The sequence below is a fragment of the Sciurus carolinensis genome, chromosome 17, assembly GCF_902686445.1.
Source record: "Sciurus carolinensis chromosome 17, mSciCar1.2, whole genome shotgun sequence".
Taxonomy (NCBI): Eukaryota; Metazoa; Chordata; class Mammalia; order Rodentia; family Sciuridae; genus Sciurus; species Sciurus carolinensis.
In genome coordinates this window covers 15,838,351-15,856,076 of record NC_062229.1, presented here as the reverse complement: position 1 = coordinate 15,856,076, position 17,726 = coordinate 15,838,351, and the positions used below count along the sequence as shown (strand labels likewise).

The 17,726-nt window shown below is 52.4% G+C and overlaps 1 protein-coding gene, 1 long non-coding RNA gene and 1 other non-coding gene across 4 annotated transcripts; 2 read left to right on the top strand and 1 right to left on the bottom strand.

The window, feature by feature from the left end:
• Positions 1-37: 37 nt before the first annotated feature.
• LOC124968583 (uncharacterized) lies at positions 38-1,374 on the top strand. Its single transcript, XR_007105776.1, has 3 exons — positions 38-184; positions 278-830; positions 1,047-1,374. It is a non-coding gene; the product is annotated as an uncharacterized LOC124968583 (long non-coding RNA).
• A 3,097-nt stretch (positions 1,375-4,471) lies between these two features.
• On the bottom strand, positions 4,472-4,539 carry Trnav-cac (transfer RNA valine (anticodon CAC)). Its single transcript has one exon. It is a non-coding gene; the product is annotated as a tRNA-Val (tRNA).
• Positions 4,540-9,264: 4,725 nt separating this feature from the next.
• Positions 9,265-17,657, top strand: Ddx39a (DExD-box helicase 39A). 2 transcript variants are annotated; one of them, XM_047531163.1, is made up of 11 exons: positions 9,265-9,392; positions 13,210-13,421; positions 13,732-13,859; positions 14,735-14,827; positions 15,203-15,386; positions 16,109-16,227; positions 16,590-16,721; positions 16,806-16,915; positions 17,003-17,147; positions 17,275-17,422; positions 17,507-17,657. In XM_047531163.1, exons 2-11 carry the CDS (start codon positions 13,214-13,216, stop codon positions 17,521-17,523), a joined length of 1,284 nt encoding a protein of 427 aa, XP_047387119.1. In that variant the 5' UTR covers positions 9,265-9,392; positions 13,210-13,213; the 3' UTR covers positions 17,524-17,657. The 2 variants fall into 2 exon arrangements, with proteins under 2 accessions (XP_047387119.1, XP_047387120.1); XM_047531164.1 differs by lacking the exon at positions 9,265-9,392 and adding an exon at positions 9,704-12,137.
• The last annotated feature ends 69 nt before the right edge of the window (positions 17,658-17,726 follow it).

The following is a 17,726-nucleotide window of genomic DNA, read 5'->3' as shown; positions in this document are numbered from 1 at the left end:
GCCGCCGGGCCGGGTCACGTGACCGCGGAGGTCGGCGCCCGGGGAGGGGGCGGGGCCGAGGGGCGGGGCTCCCGGCGGCCCCCGGGGCTGCGGGGTCCCTTCGCTCCCGCCCGCCGAGCGCCACCTCTGCGCCCTCCTTGCATCTTCCTGGTCCCGCGTCCCCGCGCGGGGGTCCCAAAGAGAGGTGAGCCGCGTTAAAGCGGGCGGGGCAGAGGCCTTCGGGCCTCCGGGACCCCTGAGAAAGCAAAACAGTCATTTGTCCCTTCTGCCTTGCAAGCTCCGGCCTCCTGAATCCACGGTCCCCCGCTGCCTGAGACGTACTCTGAGCGGATCCGAGTTCGAAGCCCAGCGAACGATGTGGAGGGAGCCCCACACCCGAAGACTTGCGGTGGGAAATGGGAAGGGGTCACTCACCTGTCGGGTGTTGGCAGAAATTAAGACAAGTGCATGCCCAGTGCTGAGAACACAGTGAGTGCTCAGCAAGAGTCAGCCGCTGTCACTCTTAAAGTCACTGTCATCATCATTAAAAGGGGTTCGAATCGCAGCGCGGCCTCGACTGCGTGGCGCTGGGGCCCTCTGGGGCGGCTGAGCTTCAGTTTTTCCCCCGCTGCGACACGGGACCAGCTTTTTTCCGCAAATGCAGATGAGTGCCCAAGCGAAGGGCGGAGGTTTCTGCAGAATTTCTCCAAGGTCTCTGGAGTCCCCGAAGAGTGCAGCTGGGTTTGTGACCGCCGCCGGCCCCCTTGCTCCCTCAGAAGTCCCGTGCAGACGCCTGGCCTTGGTCCCCGGGGCTTTGCGCGGGGAGCGCACCCTGGAGAGGGTGCTCGCAGGTTGGCGCCCTCCCGGGACCTTTCGGAACACAGGGCCGTGGGTATCTTGGTTACCAGCAGCACAGCTCTGCGTGGTTTCTGTTGTCCCAGAGATCAGGCTGCGGTGCTTTCTTTTTTACTTCTGGGCAACTCTTTGGGGGATTTTAACAGAGAAAGAAGGAAAAGTGGGTAGATCCAGAATCCACTCACTTCTTACCCTTCCGCCTCCCTTACCAGGTCCAGTCCTCAGGTCGTTCCTCTGGACCAGTGTAATTGCCTTCCTCTTCTCGAGGCCTCGTCCTCATCCCCCATAGGCTGTTCTCCCCACAACAGCCCAAGGGAGCCCATGAACACCTGAGTTGGGGTATGTCCCTTTTTTGCATAAAACACTCCATGGCTCCCAACTCACCAGGAAAAAAAGAAAATCCTCCCCGCAGCCTCCAAGACCCTGCACGATAAACCCTTACTTCCTCCCCTCTCTCCTCTTCATTCATTCCCTCCAGCCAATTGTCTTCCTAGCTGTTCCTCAGATGTTTGTTGAATGAATTAAATAATTCTCCAAGCTAGTTATTTTGCTCCTAGTTATTCGCAGATAAAAACAAAAACAAAAACCCCGAGAAGCCTCTTATTCTAATCATCAAGACGGGATGTTTGCCTGGCGCAGTGATGCACACCTGTAAACCCAGCGACTCATGAGGCTGAGGCAAGAGGATCACAAGTTTGAGGATAGCCTTAGCAATTTAGTAAGGTCCTAAGCAACTTAATGAGATCTTGTCTCAAAATAAAAAATTTTAAAAAGGGGCAGGGCATTTAGATCAGTGGTGAAGTGCCCCTGGGTTCAATCCCCAGTAATGAAAAAAAAAAAAAGCAAACAAACCCACGATATTTATGGTCCTTGCTCTGATGGTCATAGCATCTCCCTCTAATTTTCTCCCACCCATTTAACAGAAGGGAAGCACAAGGCAGAGAGGTTTCCAGGAGGCCAGAGACAATTGGCAGAAAGCACCTTACCCAGGGACAAGCCCTCTCCCGCCTGCCAGGTTCCAGGCTGGCAGCTGGATGCAGCTGGGGAAACCAGCCAAATGCTCTCTCCAACCTTCCGGCATTCATTTACTCAGTGAACATTTATCAGTGCCCACTGGGGACTTCAGTGGCACTGGAAACAGAGTTGCAATTGGGATTTAAAGGGGGAGACAAAGGACTAACTGTAATATCGCAACTAGTGGCACATCCCTCCACTGGTCCCTCTCCAAGCCACTCTGGGGCTCTGGAATCCCTGAAGGACACCAGCTCCCACCTTTCCCTGCTGGAAAACCTGCTCCTGGCTTCCCATCAGTCTTAGAGAAAACTTCTCCCTGCTTACCTGTCCCACATGGTGTTTTTGTCAGACCTCTCAGTCCACCTGTTCAAACATTCCACTTCCTCACCTCTATCCAGGAACATTGCCCTTCACTCTGGTCTCGCACTATTCTCACCGTACTTCCAACCACAGGGCCTTTGCACTGACTTTTATCTGGTCTGGAATGCCTTTCGCTCACATCTCCGAAAGCCTGGCTCCTTTTCTCATGGAGAACTCAGTTTAAATGGTACTTCTTCTGAGAAGTGTCATTGCCATTTCTGGCCCAAGGCTCTGTTTGCTTTACTTTGAAGGACACTCCTCTCTGAAACTGCCCAGTACCTGTGTTCTGTCAGTCTGTGGAATAAATGACTGGACACCACGTAAGGTCTCAGGCCTGTGGAGACCTGAGGAGTCAGCCATCCCATGAAGGAAGGAGCAGCCAGCACAGGCTTCCCAGGAGGGCTGGCACTGGAGCTGAATTCCGAAGGACGAATTAGAAAATCGCCAGGTGGTAAAGAGGGGCAAAGGCCTAGAGATGAGTCGGGAAAACCAGGAACCTTCCGGGGACTGCTGACTCCTTGTCCTCCTCTCCCACGGACCTCCTCGATCGCTGCACTCTGGAGGCACATGCCTCAAAGCTGCGGAGCGGGTTCCCCCAGGGGTCCTCTGCCACTAAGCTACATCCCATCCCTTTTTATTTATTCACTTTTTAATTTTTGAGACAAGGGCCAGGCTTGGTGGGGCACAACTATAATTCTATCGACTCAGGAGGCTGAGGCGGGAGGATTGCAAGTTCAAGGCCAGCCTTGGCAACTTAGTGAGACCCTGTTTTCTTTCTTTCTTTTTTTTTTTTTTTTTGGCTTTTTTCTGAGATACAGTCTCACTAAGTTGCAAGGCTGACCTTGAATTTGAAGCAGTCCTCCTGCTTCAGGCTTCTGAATCAACTGGCATTACAGGCATGCACCATCATGCCAGCCTTATTTCCATCTCTGTGCAAATGTCACCTCCTTAGAGCTAAGCCTTCCCTGATTGCAGCCCCACCTAAAACAAATCCCATCCCATCCTTTCCAAATTTCATCCCTCACTTGACTTGATTTTTCTTTCATGAAAATTTTAATACATTTTCTTTACTGTTCCTTGTATATGTCCCTCAGGAAGATGTCAGCAATCTAAGGGTGAGGATTTGTCTTGTTCCCTGCTGGGTTCCTGGCTCCTAAAATAGGGCCTAATACATACTAGATGCTCAATAAACAGTTGCTGAGGGTTGAAGGTGTAACTCAGTGGAAGCCAGCTTGTACAGCAAGTGTGAGGCCCTGGGTTCAAGTCCCAGCACTGTAAAATAAAAAATAAATAAAACAGCTGCTGAATTAATAGACAGGGAAGCAAACCAAAATCACAGGGATGGCTGGAACTTTTAGTGCTGATAACCCTTGGTGTGGAGGCGGCAGTTTCCAGATGCTGCCCACAGTGTGGTAGGGCTCCAGCATGCCCACAGAGTTTCAACTTGACCCTGAGGACGGTGAGAACCAGTGATACATTCTTATCAGGCAGGAACAGAATGAAGCTGTTTTTCTCAAAGATAAATTTCTTTGCAAACCAAGTGAGGACTAGCAGGGGCCAGAGAAAGACAAGGGAGCGGATTTATCTGAGAGCAGAACTAAATGTGCCAGTGAAGCTATCTCAAACAACATTTCCCTGGAGACCATTGTGGTGGTCCATGCCCATAACCCCAGCTACTTGGGAGGCTGAGGCAGGAGGATCACAAATTGGAGGCCAGCCCGGGCAACCTCAGAAGACCCTGTCTCAAAATAAAAAGGACTGAGGATATAGCTCAAAGGTAGAGTACTTCCCTGGGTTCAATCCCCGCAATAATAATAATAAAGATACAATGTGATACCATTTTTATATCGTTTACTAAAACAGTAAAATAATGTATGGCGGTATGGAAGCTGGTATGGGGCTCACACCAATACTGAGCTCAGGCAGGCTACGGCTCTGTGTCTTGGTTTCTTCCTCTGTTAAGAAAGGATGATAATAAAGGATGATAATAGCAGCCTCTAGTCATAGGGTGGCTGGAAGACTAAAACGAACCAAGTCTTGTGGAACTCGGGCTGTGACTGTTGGGTAGCATTATTTTCATTATTATTTTACATATATTTTTGTTGTACACGGACACAATACCTTTATATTATTATTATTATTTTAATGTGGTGCTGAGGATCGAACCCAGGGCCTCACACATGCTAGGCAAGCCCTCTGCCACTGAGCCACAACCCCAGTCCCTATTTTTATTTTTATTCTATTTTATTTATTTTTTTATTCTTTGTGATGCTGGGGATTGAACCCAGGGCCTTTTGCTCGTGAGGCAAGCGCTCTCCCACTAAGCCACAACCCCAGGCCCTCTTTTTATTATTTCTTAAAATATTTTTTTAGTTGTGGATAGATACAATATTTTTATTATTTTTTTTTTTATGGGGTGCTGAGGCTGGAACCCATTTCCTCACGTGTGCGAGGCAAGGCAAGCGCTCTGCCGCTGAGCCTGAGAATTATATTTTTAGGGCATTATTTCTGTAGTTGGGGAGGTGGTGAACCCAGGGTTCTTTGACTCTATAATGCGTTTTCTTTTACTTTAAACTATTTTGATTGAAGGACATTTTAGCCACGGGAAGATAAACCGATCTTTTGGTGTAGGTGTGTCTGTGAGTCTTTCCCCCCAGGCAGCTGGGAAAGCCCCAGCCCCAGCTAATTTTCATATGTCTGTACCCCGGTGGTCACCACGTGGTCCGGCCTGCCACGAGTTGAGCTTGTGTCCCTGCCCAGGCAAACTCCCCCTACAGTGTCTGTTACCATAGATTGATTGTTTTCCTGCTCTTGAACTTGGTCTTTCCCGGAATCATCCACATGTGCTTTACTGTGGCTGACTTTTTTCACTCAACATGTTTGTTTTTTTATTGAGATAAAATTCACAGACCATAAAATTGATGCTTTTAGAAGGACATGACTTGCTGGGCGTGGTGGCACATGCCTGTAATCCCATCGACTTGCAGGCTGAGGTGGATTACAAGAGGCTGGCCTGGGTAATTTAGCAAGATCCTGTCTCAAAATTAAAGAAAAAAATGATAAGCCCGGGGCAGCGGCACACACCTGTAATCCCAAGGACTCGGGAGGCTGAGTCAGGAGGAGCACAGATTTGAGGACAGCCTGGGCAAGCTGGTGAAACTGTCTCAAAGTAGAAAACAAAAAAAGGGCTGGGGATGTAGGTCAGAGGTGGAGCAGCCCTGAGTGTAACCCCCAGCACCACAGAAATTAAAAAATAAATAAGTAAATAAAACTAAATAAATAAGACTAAAAGTAAATAAAACCAAAATGTATGATCCAGTGACTTTTACTGTATTTATAGAGAACATGTTGGCTTTGAGATTCATCCATAATGTTGTATGTATCACTATTTTGTTCTTTTTTTTTTTGTTTAAATTTCTAGCAGTACGGTATCCCTCAGTCAGGGGGGATTGGTTTCAGGATCCTCCCAACACCAAACCACGTGACCATTCAAGTTCAACTCCCTTTTATAAAATGGTGTAGCGTTTGCATAGAACCCATGCGCACTCTCCCAGGACTGGGGACTGAACCCAGGGGTGCTCCACCACTAAGCTCCATCCTTCCCCCTTTTTGTTTTTAATTTTGAGAACGGGTTTGGCTAACTTCCCTGCGCCGGCTTTGAACCTGGGATCCGGTACCTCCGCCTCCTGAGTCACTGGGATTCCAGGCGTGTGCCCCAGTGCCCTGCTGTTCCCATATACTTTCAACGGTCTCCAGATGACTTAGTAATAACACAGTAACGTAAATGCTCTGTACGTAGTGGTTGTACTATATTGTTTAGGGAATGATAACAAGAAAAACGTCTGCATATGTTCAGCACAGAGGCAACTCAGTTTGGGCTTTTTATTTATTGATAGATTTTGGATACTGTGGATTGGACCTAAGGGGCACTCAGACACATCCCCAATCCTTTCTATTTTTTTGAGACAGGGTCTCTCTGAGTTATGGAGACTGGCCTCAAACCTGTGATTCTCCTGCCTCGGCCTCCTGAATCGCGGGATCCCAGGTGTGCCTGGGGTGGTGCTCATGCCTTAACTTGTTCAGTGGGACTGCAGTGGTGTCCAGCTTGGGGCTATCATGCATAAAGTCTGGGAACAAAAGTGGTTCCCTGGCTGTTAGGTGTTCACCTAGGAGGAGTGCTTGGCCATCATGACAGGTCTGTTTAACCAGGGGGTCTTCCCGGTGTGGGAGGATGTTGCCCCTTCCTCTGGGGGGAGACGTTAACAGTATCTGGGGACATCTTTGGTTGTCATGACTAGAGGAGAAGGCACAGGTATACAGGGGCCGGGGATGCTGCTTAGCAGCCTACAGTCCGCAACGCAGTCCCCAGCACCCAGCTAGGTGTCAAGGGTGCTGGGGTTGAGAGACCTGGTTATCCTTATTGGGAAGTGCCCAGCTGGCTGGAGGTGTCGCTCAGCAGCAGAGCCCTGGTCTGGAGGTTGGAGGCGCTGGGTTCTCTCCCCAGCAGCACAGAAAACTAAAACCAGAAAGAAAAGCAGTGCCCAACCACTCCTCGCCTCTTGGCTAAGATGAAGACTGCCCAGACGTGGTTTTCCCGACTCACCAGCCCAGCAGCAGGGGGTGGGGACTCTGCCTGTACCCCGGCCATTGACGCTGTCAGTCTTTCTTTTTAGCTCTTTGGGTGGGTGTGTTTTAAGTCTTTGCTATCTTAAAACATTCTGAAGTGAATCGAGCCAATATGACAAATGTTAACATTTGCTAATCTTGGGTGGTGGGTGTATTTTAGGAGGTTCTGATCTTTCCTGTAAGTTAAAGTTTGGGTTTTTTTTTTTTTTTTTTCCTTCTTTTTTTGTAAAGTAGAGGCTTCTCCCAGGCTGCATGGATATGGCAAGTGTGCTTCTTCCTAGACCTCTCAGCAGGACTCAACTGGCTTCAGCTTCCTCTATCAACTCATTTCAGATGATCTAATTACTCCACGATCACCTCCCACCTGCTTCCCCCACCCTGCACCCTCTCTGGGGACTGATTTTCCCTAGGCTTCCACTTGGCCTTGGGCATGTGGCTGAGTGGTTGAATGCTTGCCTAGCAGGCACCAGGCCCTGGATTTGACCCCTAGCATGACCAAAAAAACCAAACCGAACCAAAACAATAAAAACCCTCAGTCAAATTTCTTGGGCTTGGCCTCTGTCTCCACCTTCAGAGGGTACAGCCTAAGAAAGGGACACAGCCTGGTTTGGATCTCTGCCAGCTGTGTGACATTGGGCCTGTAATTAACCCTCTCTAGGCTTCAGGTCACTCCTCTGGCAAAGCGTATGCTAATGGCATCCCCTTCTGCTCCACATCGGGATTAGATCTGTGGATGGGCTTGGATTTCTCAGAATAAGGGCTAGCACGTAAGTCCAGGACTGGGGGGAAACCAGACACTGGTTTAGGGAATAAAACTCAAAATGTGCAGTGTGTGCTGGATGTGGTGGCATATGCCAGTAGTCCCAGCTACTCGGGAGGCTGAGACAGGAAGATAGCAAGTTCCAGGTCAGCCTGAGCAATTTGGCAAGACCCTGTTTCAAAAATGTAAGAGCTGGAGAATGTAGCTTAGTCATAAAGCTCCCCTGGGTTCTTCCCCAGTGCCACAAAAAAACAAAAGACAACGCAGAATTGTGGTGGGGGGGGAGGCGGTGGCATAGCAGCACAGCAATTGAACCCAGGGCATTTAACCTCTGATACACATTTCCAGTCCTTTTTATATATTTTGAGACAAAGTCTCGCTTAATTGCTGAGGTTGGCTTTGAACATGTGATTCTCCTGCTTCAGCCTCCCCAGCCCTGTCTCAAAATTTTTAAAAAGGGCCAGGGATGTAGTTTAGCCACAGAGCGACCCAGGTTCAATCCCCACTGCTGAGTTCAATCCCCAGTATTGAGGGGGTAAATCTACTAACCCTGGCATACACAATGATTTATGTTCCACCATTCAATTCCTAGGAATTTTACTCTGGAAAAATCTGTTCACAAAGATACCTGGGCAAACTTCCTTAACATCCGCCAAGCTGGACGTGGTCCCACATACTGGGGAGGCTGAGGCAGAAGGATCGCTTGAGCTCAGCGGCTCAGGACTATCCTGGGCAACATAACAAGATGTTGTCTCAAACAACAGGGGTTCAGGGTGCAGGCCAATGTTAGAGCGCTTGCCTAGTGTGCACAAAGGTTTGCATTATCCAAATAAACAAAATCAACAACCACAACAAAAACTGGCCAAGCAACCAACTGATAATTAACAGACAAATGGATAAAAGTATATTGGCTATATTGTAGTAGACTACACAATGAATACCACTCCACGAGAGAAAACAACAAACTACTGATATGCCCGGCAATCTGCGCTAATATGGACAATCTGTTAAGCAAAAGCAGCCTGCTGGGTGGTCGTGGTGGCGCACCCTAGGGAGACTGAGGCAGGAGGCTCGAGTTCAAAGTCAGCCTCGGCAAGTTAGAGATTTGCTGCCTCTAAATAAAAAATAGAAAAAGGGCTGGGGACGTGACTCAGTGGTTAAGCGCCCCTGGGTTCAATCCTTGGTACCAGAAAACAACAAAAAACAAGCCAGACACCAAAGACAAATTTATCCCATGATTCTACTTATGTGAAACTCAAGAACAGACAAAACTATAGAAGTCACTTGAAGCCTGCAAGCCTCTTCGGGAGTCCTTGCAGAGCCTTCTGGGTGGAGGGCCCCCATGAGACGATCAGTGCCAACTACAAGGGCTCTAGGTTTAGCTTCCAGAGCACAGTCCATGATTCTAAAGGGTGGGGCACGTGTCACGGGCTAATTATCTGGCCTTCAGTTGCCAGCACTAAACATGGCGGCACGCGTGGAGGCTCGAACCCAGATCACGTGACAGGGCGCCGCCCGGCGAAGATCTCATTTTGGCGCGCCTACTTTCAGATCGACCAATAAACCTGAGGCATGGGGCACGCCTTCTTTCCTCCTCTCCACCAATAGCCTCCTGACACCTTCCTCGGCATCCAATCACCCCTTCCGTTTCTCTTGACTGAAAAGCCAGCTGTCCTGTGAGCAGAACCACAGTCTTACTGAGGAGGCAGGAAGCGCGGCAGCTTGCGTCGCGGCGCGTGCTGGGTAACCGGAGTCGGGTGGCTCTCTTCGCAGCACGCGGAGGCGAACGGAGACCCAGGTAAGCGGCGGGGCCCGGGCGCGGGGCCGCGGTGCGGGGACGTCGGGCCTGTGGATAAAGGAACGAGAGCAGATACCGTGGGTTGAAGGGGAGCAGGAGGGGCCGCGAGACGAGGGGGGGCGGGGCGGTTGGGCTCCCGGAGCGCGCGGTGGTGGCCGTTGGGCGCCGGGGCGCATGCGCCGGGACCGGGCCGGCCGTTGGCGCGCAGGGCGCGGGCCGTCTTCCGGGAGGGGGTGTCATGGCGGTCTGTCGGCGGCCGACTTGGGAGAGAATAGACCCCGGGCGGCTTGGGGCCTTGTGTGGGAGGGACTCGGGGGGCTACACCGGGATTCAGGGCCGCGGTGGGAGAAGCCAGAGCTGCCAGGCAGGACTGGTTTCTCCGGGTCCGAAGGGCTCTCCCCTCCCCCGCTTTACCTTGTTCTTGCCTCTTACGTTTCTGGGATTCGAGTTCCCAGAAATTAGGGCAGAATTGATCGTCTTTTGAAAATAGAAGTCCCCACTAGGGAATCTACGCCAGGGCGAAAAGCCTGACTGGGGACAATGGAGGGCAGATGGGTACGCGTGGCTTGCCTGGGTTGTCCTTACCCCGGTGTCAGCTTCCAAGTTCATCCGCTCATGGGACCTCGGCCTTCGCGGCCGTCCCTTCTGGGCCGGGCAGACCACGCCAGATGCTGTCCTGCGACTCGATTTGTTTCGAGCTTAAGATTCTGGCATAAGATTCACTTCTAGGATTTGCTTGTTATTTCCCTCCGCGTCTCGGTTCTGGGGTTGGAACCCAAGACCTCGCGCTTGCTTGGACAACGCTTTACCACTGAGCTACATCCCTAGCCCCTTGTCCTTCGAATGTGTCTCTACATCAACACAAAACAACTTTGCTTGGTCTCTTTATTTTAAACACGCCGTCTCTTGGCCACCCAGATTTGGAGGCCAGAGTAACTCACTCTGGTTCTTTTCCATGTGTGGAGTGCCCAGGCGATGCCTGTCTCCGACCTGTTTAGTGTCCCATCCTCTCTGTTCCTTCTTAGCCGCCCGCCTTTAATTCCTTCCCATTTGATGACTGGTTTTCCTTGCTGTTGATGTTATCCTTTACTGCATCTGTGGAGTAAATTACTCTTGGGTAAATCCTGATTGAGTCACTTAACTCTGAAACCTAATCAGCGATTCCCTGTTGCTTAGTAAATTAAGTATAAGTGCCCTGGGCCAGACCAGCTCTTCAGCTGTGTCTGCTGTCTTACTTCAGCCAGTCAGTCGTCCTTCATACCCCAAAAGGTCTGGTGCTTTTTGGACTGATCTTTGTTGGCTCCTGTTCTTTCTTGGCGCTTAGTCTTTTCCCTGGTGTTTGGAAAATGGACCCCTCCTGTCTTTGCCAGTAAGAATTCTTAGGGTTGGCATCAGATTGCTTCCGGATTCAGAGACTTGCAAACTCTGCCTTGAGAACTTGATTCTTGCTCCATTCATAACAGCCATTGCTTTTGAGTGCTTATTTGCTTTGTGCCAGGTCCTGCACCAGCAGGACTGACTGGAGGGGATGCTTTTTAAGTTGGGGCTGTAAGGAAATACCCTTTTGGAGCAGTGGGGATCCAAAAGCAGTGTAGGGGCAGGGGGGTCCATGACTGTTCAGGCGGCACAAACGGCAAGCGCAAAGGTGTTGAGGTGTGTTGAGATGCAGCAGGGCCACGAGGCGAGTGCTGAGGTCTGCCTGTAGAGGTGACTGCGGTGCTGACATGGGTTTTAATCTGAGTGCGGTGGGAGCCTGTGGTGGTTCCCAGCCAGGCCTCACTTTTTTTAACCAACTCCCTTTGACCATTTTGGGCAGAAGGGAGTGGGGACAGGGAGCGCTGTGGAGGCTGTTGGCATAATCCAGGCAAGAAATGGTGGCACCCAGATAACAAAACTGCGTTACTGTGCTCACACAAGGGAATGTGTTTGTGGCTAGAAGGAGTGAGGCACTGATCCGTGCTGTGATGTGGTGAACTTTGAGAACTTGATGCTCAGTGAGAAATGCCAGACACACGCCTGTGTCGTATGAGCCTCTTTATGTGAAGCGACCAAAGCAGGCAACTCTGTGGAGACAACAGATTAGTGCTTTTGTTGGTGGGGGATGGTGGCTGAAGGATACAGAGGCTTTTTTGAGGTGGTGGAGCATCCTAAACTTGACTGCAGTGGTGGTTGCACGTATCTGTACTAAATCCACTGAAATGTATACTTTGAGTTCTATAACACGTGACTATCTTAGTAAAGCTTTTCTAATTTTAAAGAAGAAAGACGGCATGGCAGCTTGGGTCAGTGTGGTAGCATGAATGAGAAGTAGCCAGACTTGGATGGTCTTGGTGGAGGGATTCCTTGGCTGATTGGACAGGAAGGTTGAGGGAGAAAGAGAAGGCCCGATTCCTTCGGAGAATGGAATTCTCATATCAGAGATGGGGGAAGCGGTCTTCAGGGGAGAAATGGAGGCTTTTGCTCCGGGCATTTTGAGTTCAACTTTCAGGGCCTCCCAAGGATGTGAAATGAGCCTTCGGTGGCATTTAGGGAAGGGCTCTTGACTAGAGACACAGGGTCATCAGCATAGGAATGGTTGAAACCATAGGGCTGGATAAAGGCAGCCTAGGACCCTTAGCCTGTGACTCCAGGAAGAAGACCGACTTCAGCCTTCAGCTGGAGGCTGTGGCTGGCTGAGGGGACAAAAGCATACTCACAATTGGGTCCTTTGCACTTGGTGTACATTGGGCTGTGTAAAGCACGGAGGTGAGTGAACTTTGTATTAATTCCATTTACCATGTCAGCTTTTTTATTGGCCAGCACCCAATGCAAGGCCTTTTCATGGAAGCAATTGTTCCCCTGGGTAGACTACAAGTTGCAGAAGAAACCAGGGCTGGGCACACACACGCTGCTAGCTTCCTCACATACTTAGCTTTCTCCAGCGTCTGGGCAGTACACCTGCAGGTGTCTGGGGTCCTTGGGGAGTGAGGGAGGGAGGGGGACTCCTTTGGGCTCATTGATCCAAGCAGGGTTACAGCTGAGACTTGAATGTTGAGAATGGTGCTTTTGTGCAGAGACCTGGGTGCAGAGTGTTCCCCCCTGGTGGCAGCAGGACTTGAAGGTTTGGGACAGGGGCTGTTAGTCGAACAGCTGAACAGAGCAAGGGTGGGGTACAGCAGGTTGGCGTGGGCCAGACCAGGAGGGAGGACTGTGGTGCAGAGTTGGAATTTCACTGGGTGCCATGGGAGCCCTTGGGGATGGGATGGACAGTATTGGATGGGCACGTGAGGACACTAGGAGAGATTGGTTAGTGGGCCTGTGGGAACGATGGGCTGAAGCCGGGTGGCGCTGCACAGGTGGAACTGGTGGTACACGTTGAGGCAGAAAGGGGTCAGAGGATGATAGGTCACAGCTCTGTCAGCTTGCTTGCTTTGTGTTTTTTGAGACCAGCTCTTGTTAAGATGCTTAGGGGCTGGAGCTGTGGCTCAGTGGTAGAGCACTTGCCTAGCACGTGTGAGGCGCTGGGTTGGATCCTCAGCACCACATGAAAGTATATAAAACAAAGATCTATTAACAATTAAAAACATATTTAGAAAAAGATGCTTAGGACTTTTCCAAGTTGGTGAGGCTGCCCTTGAACTTGCAGTCCTGCCTCAGCCGCCTAAGTCTCTGGGATTACAGGCATGTGCCACCTCACAGGGCTTGCCCTTCCATGCAGCCCTTTTATGGGCCTGTGTCAACAGCTCATGGCTGCCAGGCCATCGTCTCCCTTGCTGGGTAGATTGTCCTGCCTCCACCTGTCACTTCCCTTGGCTCTTCCTCTCTTTTCTGTCCTTAGTACCATGGCAGAACAAGATGTGGAAAACGAGCTTTTGGATTATGAGGAAGATGAAGAGCCCCAGGCTCCTCCTGAGAGCACTCCAGCTCCTCCCAAGAAAGACGTCAAGGGGTCCTACGTCTCCATCCACAGCTCTGGCTTTCGCGATTTTCTGCTGAAGCCTGAGCTCCTGAGGGCCATAGTGGACTGTGGTTTTGAACACCCGTCAGAGGGTACGCTCCCTGGTGTTGTCCCCTGCACAGCTCATCTCCCCACAACCAGCTCTGCCTGCGCAGAGCAGCGTGACCTCTGTTGTGCCCGGGATGAGGGAGGGTCCATGTAGGTCAGCTGTACGGGTGTCCCAGGAGCTTCTCTAGCATGGCACTCTGCTTTAACTTGGTGAATACAAGCAGGTGTCTGTGGTCCGGCCCCAGGCTTGACCTGCCGCTGCCCTGTCTGGGGGGGTCCCTCAGCCGCCTGCCCGGAACCTGTAGAGAGGGAATGTCCTATTTTCTGGTCACTCACATGCTCCTCCTCCTTCAGTCCAGCACGAGTGTATTCCCCAGGCCATCCTGGGCATGGACGTCCTGTGCCAGGCCAAGTCTGGAATGGGCAAGACGGCCGTCTTCGTTCTGGCTACTCTGCAGCAGATCGAGCCTGTAAATGGACAGGTGAGTGACTTCCTTCCAGGCTCAAACTGCCTGTGGCGGCACAGCCACAGCTTCCCTTAGTAAATTCTCCCACATTCTTTTTGTAAGCTTTTGAAATTAAATAGTTATAACAAAATCTAAAAGTGGTGATAAGCCAGAACTGGAAGGTGCTGTTATTTGGGCGCGTGCTTTCCTCAGTAGCGTACGCTTTGGAAGGTGGAATTGCACTGGCTGGTGTCCCTGCTGTTCCTGATGACAGGCCCTGGCAATCTCATGTCATCAACATGTGTTCCATAATCTGGGGGACAACGTTGGTGACTCTGCTTTGATCCTAAGAGTCACACAGGGAGTCTGGGGTAGAGCTCAATGGCAGCACACTCGGCCAGCACGTGGGAGGCCCTGGGCTCCATGCTCGGCAATGAAACAAAACTAGTCTTGCGGGGGTTCGCATCCTTGTGTGGTGTGTCGGGGCTTGTGCCCTTGCCTTGGGGTAGGTCATGAAGGCCGGAGACTTGGTGGAAGACTGGGGTGATCAGTGTTTGACGTGAGCAGGGAAAGCAGGGGCAGCTCGAGAGCAGAAGCCAGATGCTGTTAACTTGGAGCCGGTGTCACCCTCGCTGGGCAGGGTCTCACTTTTACCCAGACCCTTGTGTCTGGCTTTGTTCCAGGTCCTGTGGTCAGGAGACAGGCCTCAGTAATTATGAGAGGTTTGGGGGAATGAAGGACTGTGAAGGCAGAGGACACAAGGCATTTTGACTGGGCCTTCAGGTGGCCTGAGGTGTAGGACACAGTGTGGCTGTGTCCTGTCAGTTGGGGACAGGACAGACGGTGTGAGCTCTGGAGAGGACGGATTTAGGCCACCATCCTCCACGACTTCTTTCATATCCATTCCTCAGGTGACGGTCCTGGTCATGTGCCATACGAGAGAGTTGGCCTTCCAAATCAGCAAGGAGTATGAGCGCTTCTCCAAATACATGCCCAGTGTCAAGGTGAGCCTCAGGCAAGCAGGCAGGGTGCCACATGGTCTGCTGTAGCCTTGCTGGCCCCAGCTCTGGCCCAGCCAGCATTTACGAAGCTTGGCCACAGCAGCTGCCTTTGAGGTTTGCGGTGGTTTATGCTCCTTTAAAAGCCTGATGAATTATGCATGGCCTCCAGGGCCCTGTGCCCGTCCCAGCCTGGGGCTGCCTTTCACTGGCACTGGGCTCTCAGGTCGTTCTCTGTCCCTGGGTTCTGAGGCACCAGGGCTTGGGTGTTGGGCGCCCTTGGGTCTGCTGGGGCCTGTGCTATCAGGAGCACCCAGGATGGCGTGTGAGTGTGGACACAGCCCCAGATAGGTGGGAGCAACTTCCTCTCCATGCCTATAGGTGTCTGTGTTCTTTGGGGGCCTCTCCATCAAGAAAGATGAAGAAGTGTTGAAGAAGAATTGTCCCCACGTCGTGGTGGGGACACCAGGCCGGATCCTGGCACTCGTGCGGAACAGGAGCCTCAACCTAAAAAATGTGAAGCACTTTGTGTTGGACGAGTGTGACAAGATGCTGGAGCAGCTGGGTGAGTGTCCCTACCCAACCCGCGGGGCTGCCTGGGGCCCACCCAGCCACACCTCCCACCCTGGCAGACCCCCAGACTTTGGAGTCAGTTTCTAAGGGGGCTGTGACAGTTTCTAAGGCTCCCCAAAGTGGGTCACATGGGTGGCCAGAACACAGGTCTCTGGTAAATAAATGGCTTTAGGGAAAGTTCTGATGTTGGCAGAGTGGGACATGCTGCTTCTGAGTCCAAGCTCAATGGGACCACAGTGCCTGAATGAGCTGCTGTCCCTTCCTGGGCACAGAAGCACACGCACATGGACCTAGAGGAGCAGAGTGGCTTCTGCCACCTGTTGGGTTGGTCCTAGGCTCCACCTGCCCTCAGCCAGCAGTGGCAGGACCCGTGGGAGAAGGGCTTGTCCTGGGAGCAGCTACGGCTCTCACCCCAGCGGCTATCTCTGCCTCAGGCTCCCCTCCCCGAAGCGCGGCCCGAGGCGCACTGGCACGGCTGCTCCGCTCTGGCAGCGTGTAAGTCGACTGCAGCTCCTCCCGCGCCTGCGCTCGCTCGCCCCTGAGTCCAGCCCCTCAGGCGCCTGGGACTCTCCCTTCCTGCCACTCCCTTGGCCCCCTCTGCCCTCGTCATGGTGCCAGTGGCTCCCTGACACAGGTGGGAGGGGCCGGGTCTGTCTGGGCTGGGGTCATGGCTTGGCAGACACTCATGCCCCCCGTTTCTTGCCTTCCCCACAGATATGCGGAGGGACGTGCAGGAGATCTTCCGCCTGACGCCCCATGAGAAGCAGTGTATGATGTTCAGTGCCACCCTGAGCAAGGAGATCCGGCCAGTCTGCAGGAAGTTCATGCAGGATGTGAGTAGGGTGACGCCCCGGCCTGCCCGTGGTGGCTGAGACCTCAGCGCAGCAGCTTCAGCCCTCCCCAGGGGCCTGAGGCGGCTCCACGACACCCACCTTGCCCTCACGGCTGGAAGGATGCTGGGAGGCCGGCTGAGGCTCCTTTCCCCTCTTGTCAAACTGGGAGCCGAGTGTGGTCCACGCCTGAGCCAGACCAGAGCTCACATCCAGCTTTTGGTAGAGAATTATTTCTGAGGTTGGGTACAGCAGGCCCTCTGGGAAGCATCGCTGCAAAGGAGCCACTCCCTGCAAGGTTCTGGGCAGGCGAGACGCCCAGAAGTGAGCCCCGCTCGCCCCTTCCTGCTTCCCTTCCCACACAGCCCATGGAGGTGTTTGTGGACGACGAGACCAAGCTCACGCTGCATGGGCTGCAGCAGTACTATGTCAAGCTCAAGGACAGCGAGAAGAACCGAAAGCTCTTTGATCTCCTGGATGTGCTGGAGTTTAACCAGGTGATGCCCCAGCAGCCTGTGCTGCAGCTTGGGGCCTCGGGGAGTGGGGACCTGGCCAGGCCTAATGCTGCCCTCTCCCGGCAGGTGGTGATCTTCGTCAAGTCAGTGCAGCGCTGCATGGCCCTGGCCCAGCTCCTTGTGGAGCAGAACTTCCCAGCCATCGCCATTCACCGGGGCATGGCCCAGGAGGAGCGGTGAGTGCACGCCACCTGCCGTGGCCAGAGGGAGCAGCGTCCAGGAGCCCGTGTCTGACAGCCTACACTTATTTCTCCTGCACCCAGTCTGTCACGCTACCAGCAGTTCAAGGACTTCCAGCGGCGGATCTTGGTGGCCACCAATCTCTTTGGCCGAGGGATGGATATTGAGCGCGTCAACATTGTCTTCAATTACGACATGCCCGAGGACTCCGACACCTACCTCCACCGGGTGAGTTGAGGTGTCACCCCCCCCACGTTCCCCTCCCAGGTTGACAGTGGGGTGAGCACCTGGCTCTGCTCATCCTCAAGTCCTGAGGATGTGCCTGTGGCCTGACCCTGTTCCTGCCTCCCTGCAGGTGGCCCGTGCAGGTCGCTTTGGCACCAAAGGCCTGGCCATCACTTTTGTGTCTGATGAAAATGATGCCAAAATACTCAATGATGTCCAGGACCGGTTTGAAGTGAATGTGGCTGAGCTTCCAGAAGAAATCGATATCTCCACATACAGTAAGTGACTGGGGCAGGGCCAGTGTTTGGGGACACAGGTCTGGGGCAGGAGACCTCACTGCCTCTCCCCCTTTGTCTTTGCAGTTGAGCAGAGCCGGTAACCACGCGCCTTGAAGACCACAGCTGCCCTGCTCCCACGTGCTGCTTCACGTCCTCTTTCTAGGCGACAGATGGGTGTCTCTTTTTACTGTTCAAAAGCTGTAGATTTGTGTAAGAATACATTTTTATTATGGAAGCCTGGCTCCCACCCCATCTGTTTCTTTGTGGTCTGTCAGCATTTCGTGGACGTGGCTCGGGCAGTGAG

Bases quoted from the DNA above. Each gene is read 5' to 3' on its own strand.
- Ddx39a (XM_047531163.1), top strand. From the start codon at position 13,214: ATGGCAGAACAAGATGTGGAAAACGAGCTTTTGGATTATGAGGAAGAT. The intron at 13,422-13,731 runs GTACGCTCCCTG...CTCCTCCTTCAG, and splicing joins TTTTGAACACCCGTCAGAGG to TCCAGCACGAGTGTATTCCC. The intron at 16,916-17,002 runs GTGAGTGCACGC...TCCTGCACCCAG, and splicing joins GGCATGGCCCAGGAGGAGCG to TCTGTCACGCTACCAGCAGT.